This window comes from Berghia stephanieae, chromosome 5, assembly GCF_034508935.2.
Source record: "Berghia stephanieae isolate SIO BIC M18660-M18661 chromosome 5, UCSD_Bste_1.3, whole genome shotgun sequence".
In the NCBI taxonomy this organism is placed as follows: domain Eukaryota; kingdom Metazoa; phylum Mollusca; class Gastropoda; order Nudibranchia; family Aeolidiidae; genus Berghia; species Berghia stephanieae.
In genome coordinates, this window is record NC_088364.1 from 23,838,446 (window position 1) to 23,852,977 (window position 14,532).

The window sequence follows — 14,532 nt, forward strand, 5'->3', positions numbered from 1 at the left end:
TATTCCTAAATATTTAAAATAGTCAACTATCTCAACATCATCTTTACCGATCGCCACACACTTTAAGTCGATTTTATTTTTTACACCAAACACCTGTTCTTTCTGATCAGGTAACTGATAACATTAAAACGCTTCTTAAGAGGTCCAAAGCCAACTACAACTCCTAACAGGACAAGACATGCAGCCTGTTCAGTGCACTGTATATTATATTTCTCTTCAAGGCAGACAATGCTGTTATCAGTCAAATACCCATTTATGCATGGAGTATGGACTAAAATTTACACTTCCTACTGAAGGATTTGAACCATTGACCTACAGGTGGCACCTGGACCTCAGAGCTGCAATTAGCATAAAGTAATTTTATTTCTTACTTAATAGATAAGGAAACAGTCTGTCGCTAGATAAACCCATTAGAAATTAAATGCATAAGGTCACAGTGCAGCGAGAACTCTTGGCCTGAAAGCTACAATCTTACTACATGTCTATTCTCAACGCTGCAGATCTGAATTTGCAATGCCTAATTTGATGTCACTTAATGAAATTTCCAATATCTAACTATAATATATGGAACATTATTTTACGTAAACTTAATGTATGTGTTGTGTTGATTTAAATACACTATGTATGCAACATTTTTATGATATGGATTGTGTCTTTTTCAGAACATAACATTATGATGACATTTTTTTTTTGTACTTGTGAGTGGTAGAAGCAGACATTGACCTCCTCAAAACTTAAAAAGAATGTCTTGTTTGGTAAGACAATAAAGTATGTGCATCATTATAGAAGGAATGGAGTCGTAGAGAATAAGATGTAGTTGAGGATCTTGTGATGATGTCAATATTTAAAAAGTTGCAAAATAACAGAATGAAGAATAACGTTTGAGAACAAAGTTATAGAATTTTTGTTGTCTTATTAAAACAGTGTTAGAATTTTAGCTAAACAAGAAAGACTTTTTACGCACACAAAAACAAGATCATGATAATGAGGGAATCAGATAATTGACAAATTTATTTTTCATATTTTAAAGTTACTTTCAGACAGAATCATAATTGATGAATGGAAGTTTGGTTCATCCAGGAGTCTTGAGTCAAAATAACAATAGAATGTTGAGATGTTAATGATCTTTGTTATAAAAAATCATAATACAATGATCACTGAATTTCTTACACACTTTTTATTTAATTCAACATACATGGTATAACCTGATAATGCCTGTCCCAACAGGGTTTGTCATTGATATAAATTTTTTCTATATACTTCAAAAGTCAAGATTTGGGGATCAAGCTAACTGCTCTCCTGATTATCTTTTTGCCATCACAGAGCCAAGATAGTGACAGAGCTCTTAGGCTTTTACACTTTTTAAATTTGGGGCATTCATGTTACCAATTTCATATCACTCTTTGCTGTAGATGAACTCATTCATGGCGGAATATTTGAATGAAAGTAAGTCATTTCTCTCTAAACAGGCGATGAGGTAGAAAAACTAAGGAATCTGTGTCGCTAATACTGCATTTGACAGGTGCTCATGGAATATACGACAAGCGGTTCCACTTTAATATCATTTTGAATTCATCAGAAAATAAATTTTTGTTGTGCAAAATTCCATTTCAAATACCCTGAAATAATGTTTTCATTTGCTTGATTTTGTCGTGACCCTTGCTGGAGTCCTTAACTGAGAGGGGAAACAAGTATTTAGTATTAGTTTTGGGAGATGATTTTTTTTTCTTGTAAATAATATCTCTTATGTATTGTTAGTTATGCTTTCTGTTTTGTAGCATTTTGTATTCCTCTAAATGGGATCCTGTGCTAGTGTCTGGATTAGACTTTTAGGTGATCTCAAACTAAGTACGCTTGATGGTGTGCTGGAATCTACACCTGTTACCTAGTTGAACCATTCCCCTTTGTCTTATTTTTTCTCGTGTGCTTTTAATCATAATTCTAAAATCTTTTCACTATCTCATTTTATTACTTTTTTGCTGATGCCGAAATGACTTAAATGTGTTGCAAACAATACAAAACAAATTGTTTTGATAAATGTGGGAAATTTGTCTTCGGTTGGACATTATTGGTTTTGTATCTTGGAATCTTACGAATTTTTTGTAATTTTTATGAATTTTAGACAAATTTTATGGCAAATTACGAAAATACGAGATTGTATGGAAAATTACAAATTTTAATTCTCATTCTTAGTAATAATAATAATAACAATAATAATAATAATGATAAGAAGAACTACTACTACTACTACTCCTACTGATACTACTACTACTACGTTGATGATGATGATAATATTAATAATAATGACTACAATAATAATAATGATGGTTATGATGATGATTATAATAACACCAATAAATCATTTCTACAGCGCATAAGCATGACGATGTAATGTTGAAGTGATCATCAATGTCAAATTGTTGTTGTTCTTATACAATTTAATAAATTACTAATTTCCTTGTCAAATTAATAAAAATTGACATAGAAATGACTAAATTTGAAGTTTTCAATGTGGAAGGTCTGTTAATGGATAAAAATTGTTCTTGTTTCTGCAGCGTCGTTTTTATGGCCCAGTGGAAAGAACAATGCTCTGGTCAGGTCTCTTTCGATGGAGTGTCATTTCTACAATGTTGAGAAACAGGAAAACTGGTATTGAAGGAAATTTGAAAGGAGAAGGACGCATTTTGGGTGGTGAGAATTATTCTTGACCATCGAAGTCATAGTGTGTGTGGTGGTCATTATATTGTTTAAAGGGAAACTTGATTTTCAAGCATTTTAAAGTGCAATTAGTATGCTCCTGTGTGGATGATGATTACAAAATATCTATAAAAAGTTATATTCGTAGTTTCACCATGCTTTTTACCACTGATATGCAGACGAGCCTTTTTCTGTTAATTTTTCTCTATGCAGATTATCTTAATTTTAACCCTATCCCCTGGGTGGGGTTCCTGACCTCTCATACTGGGCAGGGAGGTACTTATTATGTCTTCTATCCCCCTATATCTGTTCTCCAACTTTCTTTCTCTCTTTGTCTTGGAATGAGATTACTTGGTTTTGTCCTGGCCCTGGCTGGATACGCTGGCTTTACGGGAAGCAGTGAAATGTCCAGTTAGTTTTGAGAGATGATATTTTTTTTCCTTGTAAAACTTCTCTCTGTTATGTACTGTATTATTTTTTATTTTACATATATAATTATTTGTAAACAATTGAGCGTGTTCCTCATACTGGGGACCTGTGCTTGTGTCTGGATGAGACTTTTAAATGCATATCTCAAACTAAGAACACTGATAGTATGCTCTTGGAATCTACATCTGTTCCCTATTTTAACCCTTCCCCTTTACTTACTTTTTTTCCTGTGCTTTCAATTGTAAATCTATAATTTTTTGACAATCCTACTTTCTTCCTTTTCACTAGTGCTGAAATTACCTAAATGTGTCACAAGCACCGTAAAACCCTTAAAATCAGATTTAAAACATAACCCTATCGGCCTCAACATAGTTTGCATACAGTACTCCTCAACTGAGTGCATTGCACCCATATACCCGCATAGAGGTAAAAATACTTGTTATCCCTATCCCCCTCAACTGGGTGCAATCAACTTTATACTCTTGACATAGAGAAAAAACTAAGGATATACCAATACTTTATGAGGTGCCATTGCTGAGTGGTTGATGCGTTCGACTCTGGGCCAAAAGGAGCCAGGTTCGAACCTTGCCTGGTCTGGAATTTTACCTTGGGTAAGAGAATTGACTCACATCATCATCACTAAACTACCACTACTACAACACCTTCACCACCACCACATCATCACTATCACTACTATTACAACCACCATCACCACATCATCATAAATACCACCGCTCACTACTACTACAACCACCACCACCACATCATCATCATCACTACCAATCCCACTAAAAACCACCACTATGACATCATCATAATCACAAACTACTACTACTACTACAATCACCACCACCATATTGTCACTACTACTACTACTACTAATACTACTACTACTACTGCAACAACCACCACCACCTCATCACTAGCAATACTATTTCAGCTACCACCACAACACCATCATCACTACAAACACCTCTACTACAATCACCACCACCACGCATTTTACTACCACTACTACCTGTCCCACTAGGAAAATGCCACCGCATGTATTCGCTGCATATTGCATCTTTTTTTTTTTTTTTAAATTTAAAGAAGAAAAAAAGTCTTTTCTTTTTTTTTACATTGGCGTTTTGGCAATTTTACAAAAACACCTGGGCATACAATTTGTGGCTGATTAAATAACTACTAGTGGTCGGTTAGGAGAGGGGGGGGCTCAAGCGTGGTGACAGATAGTCGCTCGAAAACTTTCCTGAGCGATCAGGGGTGTGGCAGTATGAAAAAGTGGATTTTTTTTTCAGATTTTCGACATTTTGACTTCAGATTTTTGATCAGCATCAAATTTACAATATGTTTCATACCAAGAGCTATACTCAAAAAATTGTTGAAATTAGAAATTAATAATTATTAATTATATATTTTACAAAATTCTGAGTCAGGGAGCGATTTACTTGGCACATGACATATGATTGACATTGACAGATGCCAAAGCTACGGGATGATGGGTGTGGGTTTTGATGCTATGCGTTTGGTAAAATACTCACAACATCTGCCAGCGGTATATAACATACCAACATACAAAACTGTGTGTAACAATAATAATAATAATGATGATGACGATGATAATTATAATAATAATATCAATAATAAATCTTTATTGTCCACATTACCTGTTTGCTGCAGTCAAACTATTTACACCAAGTAAATAAAATTAGACCAGACCATTGTTTGGGGGGGGGGGGGGGGGGCAAGCAAAGAAAAGTCGCTATATTTGAAGTTCTTGCGAGTTATAAAAATTGGCCGTTTTGTAAAACAAAGACATAGGCTAGGGGTGGAAAGTCACCCCAGGACTGAAATGGGGTTTAAGCGTTTAATTCTGCTGTTTTCCCTAGTCGTAGCATAATTAATCAATCAGGGGTTTTTATAGAATGATATACATTATGAAATAGGGCTAGTTTTTGTGATGAAATCAACTTAATTATTAAGTTCTTTATGCTGAAAACATGTCAGAAGAGTAGAACATAATCTACATTATGTGACAATATGCTTGGCTCGGTAATGGTTCTAGTATTTTGAAATACTATTAAAGTTTAGAAAAATTAAGAACATTGAGGTAAACTTATTTGGTATGTTCCCTTTATGGAAGTGTGAAGAAAAACTTCATTTTTAAAAAAAATTGTTAGAAAACAAGACTTTTTCATTCGAAAATGATTGAAATTGATTTAATTTTTTTTTTTAATAGGTTTCTTATAAATTTTATGAATGATAATGTTAATGATACCTTTTTCTTCTTCCATTAAGGCCAAAGCTTCAGGCTGAAGATTGTATGGCCGATTTTTCAGTAACAGGGGTTTTAGAGGGAAGCAGGGAGCAATTTTTTGAAGTAACGAGAGAATCACAGAGTTTGTGAAAATCGGCTTGTCAGCGCTGAACACATAACATACTCCTGACAGTATTTATCATTAATGCTAATAATAATAATTGTTGCATAACTTTATATATGCATTTTTTTTTCGTGGTATTCAGGTGTCAATTCCATCAATTTTTTTTGTGGTATTCAATGTTTTGATTTAAGATCTCTGTTGTAGGCTTTTTTTTCCTTCTCCTTCTTATTCTTGCTTTTAAATGTGTATATTGTTTGCTTGTATATGCACATGTTGCATCAGCATCACAACAAATCTCTGCATTTTTTGACTGCATAATTTGTCATTTCTGGCATTTGTGGCAAAATTTCACTTTTTTGGTGGCATTTTTGTGGCATAATTTGAGGGGGAAAATGGCAGGGACAGTACTACTACAGCCACCACCACCACATCATCACTACCACTACTAGTACAACCACCACCAAAACATCAACATCATTCCACAACTACAACAACCACCACTAACTCATCACTACCACTACTACAGCAACAACCACTTCATTATCATCACTTCCACAGACTATAGCCACCATCACCACATCACTGTCACTACTGTTACAACCACCACCGTATCATTATCACTACCACCACTTACCACAACCAATACACATCATCACCACGCCCACTATCACTACTACTACAACCACCATCACTACCACATCATCACCACTAACACTTCTACTACAACCACCACCATACCACATCATTACCACTCCCACTACCACTACAACCACCACCTCATTATCATCACTACCACTACACCACATCATCATCACTATCACTACTTTTACTACCACCAGTACAACCACCACCACATCACCATCACCAGCACTACTACTACAACCATCACCGCTACCACATCATCACCACTAATACTACTCCTTCAACCTACACCTCCACCACATTATCATCACTACCACTATCACTACAACCACCTCCATACCACATCATCCCCACTCCCACCACTACTACAACCACCATCACCACATTATCATCACAACCACAACAACAACCACAAGCTCATCATCGTCACTAGTACTACTGCTACAATCACCACCACCACATCAACATCATTCCACAACTACTACAACAACCACTACTTCATTATCATCACTACCACTACTACAACATCTACCCCACCACATCATCATCACTACAACAACTTCAACCACCACCACCACCTCATCATCGTCACTAGTATTACTGCTACAACCACCACCAGCACATCAACATCATTCCACAACTACTACAACCGCCACTATCTCATCATCACTACCAATACTACTACAATCACCACCCCTACATCATCACCTCTACCACTACTACAACATCCACCCCACCACATCATCATCATCACTACAACCACCACCACCACCTCATCACCGTCACGAGTGTTACTACCACAACCACCACCAGCACATCAACATCATTCCACAACTACTACAACCACCACTATCTCATCATCACTACAAATACTACTACTACAGCCACCACCACTACATCATCACCTCTACCACTACTACTACAACCACCACCAACACATCATCATCACTACCACTAAAACTACAACTACCTCCATACCACATAATACCCACTACCACTGCTACTACAGTCGCCACCACCACCACATCATCGATCATACTGCCTATTACTACTATAACCACCACCACCTCATCATCAGTACCACTACTATTACAATCACTACCGCCACACCATCACCACTACCGCTACTACTACTACAACAACAACCACCTCATCATCATCACTACCATGGCTGCCACAACAACTACTATTACGATTACCACTACCACATCATCATCACTACCACTACTGCTACAACCACCACCACCATGACCACATCATCATCACTAACACTACTACTACAGCCACCACCACCAACAGATCCTCATCACTACCATTACTACTACAACCACCACCACCACCACATCATTATCACTACCACTATTACTGTAAGTACCACCACAACCACATCATCACTACCAATATTAATACAACCTCCACCTGTGTATCATGATCACTGCCAATACTGTGTTTACATATCGTATTGTTCTAATTAGTTATATATTTAGAACTACATATGTGACCCTTCGCCTCGAAACGGTATTAAGTCGGGATTTTCAATTTTGGGTTTTTTATACCCAAACAAACCTTATTTTATGCCAAAAACTTCGATACCAAATTTATAAAATTCTGATTATTCATTCCCGAGATATGACTGATTGAATGAAGTAGGGAGAGTTTAAAAACCAAGTTTTGAGGAAATCGACTGTGAAGTTGAGGCACCTTTTTCACGCTGTCGAATCAATGGGCAAAGGTAACTCCTTGGATACGGGCATTGAAAATTTAACGAGAGAAATAGAATTTGGCATGAGCTTAGAAAATACATTTAATAATACGCACACAAATTTTGCAATAATCCAAGCATTACTTTTGTAGTTATTTATTATTATTAGTAAAATGCTCTTGAATTAATAAAAACAGAAATAAATGGCTGCACCTTTATATATGTTCAAAAACGTTTATTTTAGGCAATTGCCAATGTAACTCATACAAGAATATATTTTTTCAACAAATCAAATAAGTAAAATCAATAATAAAGCAAGGCAAACAACGAAAATAATAATGATAATAACTAATAATAATAATACAATAAATAATAATAATAATAATAATAATAATAATAATAATAATAATAATAATAATAATAATAATGATGATAATAATGATAATATAAATAATGAAAATTATAATGGTGGTAATAATTATGTAAAATCATTTAAAGATTTAATTAATAGTTTAGTTATTTAATAGATTTTTAGACCTTGGTACAACTCAAATAATTCACGTTTTATGGATCAACATAAGATATGACATGACGACAATGATTTTTTACACTGTACAATGAGATTTGTTTACATAAGATTTATATTAACCATGAAATATTCTTACAGCAAGAGTAATATTATTGCCGCTACAACTACTACCACAACTGCTACCACCAGTACAACTACTACTACTACTACTACCACCACCACTACTACTACTAACACCACTACAGCCACCACTACTATTACGTCTACTACATCTACAACTACTACCACAACCACTACTGCCATCACTACTGCTACCACTACCACCACTACTACCACCACTACTACTACGACTATGTCTACTTCTACTACTACTACTACTACTACTACTACCCCCCCCCCCCCCCCTGCTATCACTACCACGACTGCTGCTGCTATTACTACTACTGCTACTACTTCTAACACCACCACCACTACTACTACTACTACTACTACTACTACTACTACTACTACTACTACTACTACTACTACTACTACTACCTCTACCACCACCACTACTGCCACTAATACTGCTACTGCTACTACCACCACCACTACCACTACTACTACTACTACTACTACTACTACCACTACCGTTGCTACTACTACTACCACCACCACTACTACCACCACTTCCACTAGCACCACCACTTTTACCACTAATAATAATGCTAATAATAGCAACAATAACAATAATAATAACAGAATCAATAATATCATTAACGCTATCACCACCGTTACTACCATCATCACCATCACCACCACCATCGTTATCATTATCATAATAAAGATAGCAATAATAACAATGAACAGTGAGAGTGAAAATCAACATCAACAGACAATACTAATGATGTCAACAACAACGGTAGTGACTATGATCTTCATTGATTACCAATCATTATCCAATGTCACAAGATACTCATACTCATACATTACAAGTAGCGAAAAATAAGAATTGTACATATATACAGTAATTTAATATATTTCTCATATGCGTGTCAAGCTCAAGATATGCTCGATTATACGATTATAATGACTGACAATCACACACGCCCTTCCTACACACATATGCACCCACCCACACAAATACACACACACACACACATACATACACACACACACATACATACACACACATACACCCACACACACACTGATCTACGAAATCACATGTACAACAGTGAGAAAAAAGTTAATTCAAAGGATTCAATTATGGCTAATAGACGAAATATTCAAATAATATATGTCATAATCTTATACATTAATGCATACCACAATGAATTTTAAAAAAAAAAAAAAATTATTTTAATTTTAATTCTCCAGTAATACCAGGTGCCTAACTAACATTTTTTTCATATTCGATCAAAACTTTTCGACAAAAAATTCCAAATCTTCGCAATTCTGTCCCTGTGGAGTTATTTATAAATTGTATAAACTTGTACATATTGGGCTTTTCAATTAAATACTTAGGTAAATAATTTCCTCTGAAATAGTTATACCGTCTGCATTCACAGATTATGTGGTACTCATCTTCAATTGAGTTACAATTTATACAGAGCCTAGAAGGAAAATCAATTTTTGGTCTCTGCCATCTCCCCCTTTCGCACATAAAATTATGAGAACCTAATCTAATTTTTGTAATGGCGAATCGAATTACTTTTTCTTTAATCTCGAATATATAGCGTACAGAATTGTCATTGTCCAAATGTTTATAAAGTCTATGATCGCTAATTGATCTTATCTCCTCTTTATAAAATTGTTCACTGACTACTAAACCACTGCCACCACCGCATCACTACCAATACTACCACAACCAACCCCCACATGTATCATAATCATATAACAAATTTCCACAGATTTACCATTGCGCTTCACAAGGTTTTATCCATTCGCTCAGCAAGTCATATGGAACCATATTTTCATTTCATACAATGCCAGTTGACTGTTAGGCCTGTTAGTATTGTACTAGCATTCCTATAATATCCGTCACTGCCTGTATTTACACCGGAACTGAGTAGTGTGTTAAGTCATTTACCCATGCCAATATGTTAAATTGTTTTTGAATTATAAACCTTGATATGGTCCTTCTGGGTATATTGCACCCAGTGGAGGGGGATAGGGTTAATCTCTGTTTTTGCTAATAAATCTTTAAACCACCAAGTTGAAGAGTTTGTTAATATCACAAATAAGATTACTTATCAACATCAGAAACGACTGACAATTAACTGTTTGATTAATTAATGCTATGTCGATCTGTATGTTTTTTTGAGGATTTTCTTTTCTTTCTGGCTGCTTTCTTTTTCAGGTGTGTTTGTCATTGGGTCTGGCAGTCAGGGCATTCTTTTGGAGCATCGGGAAAAAGAATTTGGTGACTTTGCTAACACAACTCAAGTGTTAGAGGCAGCCTTGAAGATTGTTACATCAATAGGAAAGACAAGCAGACTTTAGTCTGGGAAAATAATGTGTTCTTAGAAGATTTTTTTTTTTAGGTCTTTGTCATTTGATTTTATTCTTTTCTGATTCCCTGTATGTCATTGTGTAATTCGATTTTATTTAGGAAATAGAAAAGATTTATCCCCTGTTCTTTAATATCACTCTTTTCTTTAGGGTTTTGTATGCAATGATGTTGATATGTGGTTAACATTTTTCAAGAAAGCAGAGGAAGAAATTATGAAATTACAAATTCAAAGTTTTTATAAATCTGTTTGTGATGGATGGATCTTTCTGTACCGTCTGCTTTCATGGGAAACTAGTTACACACTTCAACATCAAATATGTTTGACACTTTGAATCAACCCTGCTGTTACATTTAGTAACTGATTGTGCCCTAGATCGCCGTTCAAGGGTGTAGATCTCAAGTGAAGATTTATAAATTCCTCAAACTAATCTACAATTTTTTTTTGTGATTGAGATTGAGTCTTCTCCTAAATACCATATCTATGGAATTTCCATCATCTGTCACTGTAACTCTATTGCCAGTTTTTAAAAGATAATTCAAGATATACTTTCTTCAAATACTTGTCATTATATTCATATTACTAAAACATTTTCAAGAATTGTTTTGATTGAAACAATCTTGATCTGTATAGATACAAATGTAAATGTGTGTGAGTGTGAGTGTTTGTCCCAGGCGGTGCGGTTGAGGAGTCTTTAATTCTACAAAATGATATAAGTGTTTAAAATGCCTTTGTGGGGGGCTTTGAGGCCTTGGCATTATTTAAGTTTGTTAATTATAATAAAATAAACAATATGAAAATGAATGTAAGCTTCAATTCTATTACAAGAACAGATCAAATGAATGTTTCGGGTTTCCCCTTTATCAACAAAACAGGATGAATGAAACACTACAGATCAATGAGACAATGTGGTAGTGGCATTGTTACAATGAATAAACAAAACATTGGTTGGCAGGAAATAGTATGCTCCTTTGTAAGGAAGCACAAATTAAAATAGAATAATAGATATTTCTAAAAGGTGCGCAATTAATTATAATGATGATAATAATCATGTAATTTATTTATGGTATAATTAGGTTTCACTGTAAATTGAAGTTTGTAATATACTTATTCAATGCAACTAGTCAAAAGTGGGGTGGGTGGGGGGTTGATAATATATTATTGTTAAATGACTATTTGGGTTTAATTTTCGTGCCTTTATTATTCCCTACACCGGAAATCCCGTTAGAGTGTCACAAGCACTGTAACCCCTGAAACTTAGCCTATAGCATTTTTAATTTATGGGTTTTGGTTTTTAAATGCCTTTCTCGCATGTAAATATGCACCTAACTGAGTGGGGTTCCTGACCTCCCATAGTGGGCAGGGGGGATACTTACTGTGTCTTCTATCCCCTTATATATCTGTTTTCCAACTTGCTGTCTTTGTCTTGGAATGAGATTACTTGGTTTTGTCCTGACCCTGGCTGAGAGGGAAACTGTCAAATGTATAGTTGGTTTTAGGAGATGATATTTTTTTCTTTGTAAATCATCTCTCTGTTTTGCACTGTATTATGTTTTGTTTACATATGATTTGTAAACATTTGAGTGTGTTCCTCTTAGTGGGGACCTGTGCTGGTGTCTGGGTGAGACTTTTAGTGATCTCAAACTAAGTAAACTGACAGTGTTCTCTTGGAATCTACATCCGTTCTCCATTTGAACCTTTGACCCTTTGTCTTACTTTTTCCTCAAGTCCTATTAATTGTACATCTAGACTGTTTTTACTATCCAATTTTCTTTCTTTTTACGGGCGCCGATATGACCTAAATGTGTTGCCTAGTTGTAAAACTCTTAAAAACAAAAACAAAAAACAAGTAACAAAGAGCTCAGTGAAGTCGACTTTGTTCCTTCTATACAGTGCATTGATAGAAGAGACTGGACAGAGTGAATAGATTTCTTGGATGTGTATTGATGCAATATATTTATGTAAAATAATCACAACATCTGCCAGCCGGTTAAAACATAGCAACTCATACAACTGTGCGTAAACTTGAACGTTTATGTTAATAGTCCGATTCATATTATTTAATGAGAATTAGTGGCTGTCTAAAAACAATAACTGGGTGGGGATCCTGACATCCCATAACGGGCAGGGAGGTACATACTGTGTCTTCTATCCCCTTATATCTGTTTTCCAACATGCTTTCTGTCTTTGTCTTGGAGTGAGATTGCTTGGTTTTGTCCTAACCTTGGTCGGAGTCCTTGGCTGAGAGAGAAACAGTCGAATGTATAGTTATTGCTTTGGGAGATGATATTTTTTTCCTTGTAAATCATTTCTCTGTTATGTACTGTATTATGTTTTATTTACATGTTATATTTGATTTGTTAACATTTGAGTGTATTCCTCTTAGTTGGGACCTGTGCTTGTGTCTGGATGAGACTTTTAGGTGATCTCAAACTAAGTACTTTGATGGTGTGCTCTTGGAATCTACATCTGTTTCCTATTTGATCAAATTCCCCTTTGTCTTACCTTTTCTTGGGTGCTTCATTGAATTCTATAACTTTTTACTATCCCATTTCTTCTTTTTTACTGGCGCTGATATGACCTTAATGTGTTGCAAGCGCCGTAAAACCCTCAAAAACAAAAACAATAACAAAGAGCTGATTGACGTCAATTTCATTCCTTCTATAGATCTATGTTTGTAATCAGTGTTAAATTTCAATGCATCAAAACATAATGCTGTACTCTCGATTTCTGTTTAAAATGTTAGTAAATCTTAGGGATATAATAAAATTGATTTAACATTTTTATAGGGCTATTGTAAAATCGAGCTAAAGGGCAAAAATCTCGGCGTTTTGCATCAAAAGGATAAAGATGTTAATGAACTGGCTAATTTTCATAGGATCTAGTAGTCTGGTTTTCCTTGTAGTTGACATATACAGACAGTCTTTTATTATTGTAGATAATGTATTTCTTAAAATGGTTGTAAACCTCTCTGGGCATGGGTAGGAGAGAGAGAGAGAAAGATATTTTTGCTCAAATAAATGGAAAGTTGCCTCAAAGAAAAATAGAATTGCTTTGTTATTATCAGTGATTATGATTATTATTTATACACTTTTTAAAATTAAATGAAATTAAACTACATTCAGCCTTTGTTTATTATTATACCCCCTTAATTTTGCTATAGCGTAATAGCTTTTAACTCCCTAATTTGATGCTCTGTGGCTTTTTGTTCCTATTCTTGAGATTGATGATAGAATTCCTTAGCATACGGGAAAGTTGACAGCAGCCTCTTATAGTTCTCACACTACTATGTTATGACGATCGACCCAATCAGCAAAGTCCGGTCCGCATTCGTGCACCGTCGCGACCCCGCCTGGTAGCATCGTCACAACACACCGTTCGGCTCGAATGCGCTTCAGAGGGGTATCCCCATTCCCTCTCTCTCGGATCGTACTCAGCCAGTTTCCCGTAATCGTCTCCCTCCAGACATCTGGGGGCTGGATCGCTGCCATTATAGGACCCCATTCTCGAGGAGATGTTGCCAGCATTCGTAACACTATGTGCATCGATTTGCTAAGTTTTACATCACCTTCTCAACGTTTCTGCTGAGAAACGATTTTGCCACCCGAGGCGCCTTCTCAGCGGGCTTTTTGACTCACTATAGCCATAGCTCGCCTATGG

General features: G+C 35.4%; 1 protein-coding gene and 1 long non-coding RNA gene across 8 annotated transcripts in view; one reads left to right on the forward strand and one right to left on the reverse strand.

Moving 5' to 3' along the window:
• Positions 1 to 13,992, forward strand: part of LOC144972623 (peroxiredoxin-like 2A) — a 51,631-nt gene extending 37,639 nt beyond the window's left edge. For all 7 annotated transcript variants that reach the window (XM_078914072.1, XM_078914078.1, XM_078914076.1 and 4 more), the window contains exons 5-6: positions 2,556 to 2,691; positions 10,722 to 13,992. In XM_078914072.1, the coding sequence (XP_078770198.1) occupies positions 2,556 to 2,691; positions 10,722 to 10,864 (279 nt within the window). In that variant the 3' untranslated portion in view covers positions 10,865 to 13,992. The remainder of the gene's footprint in view (positions 1 to 2,555; positions 2,692 to 10,721) is intronic.
• Positions 1 to 14,532, reverse strand: part of LOC144972626 (uncharacterized) — a 71,040-nt gene that overhangs the window by 30,513 nt on the left and 25,995 nt on the right. The window lies entirely within an intron of this gene.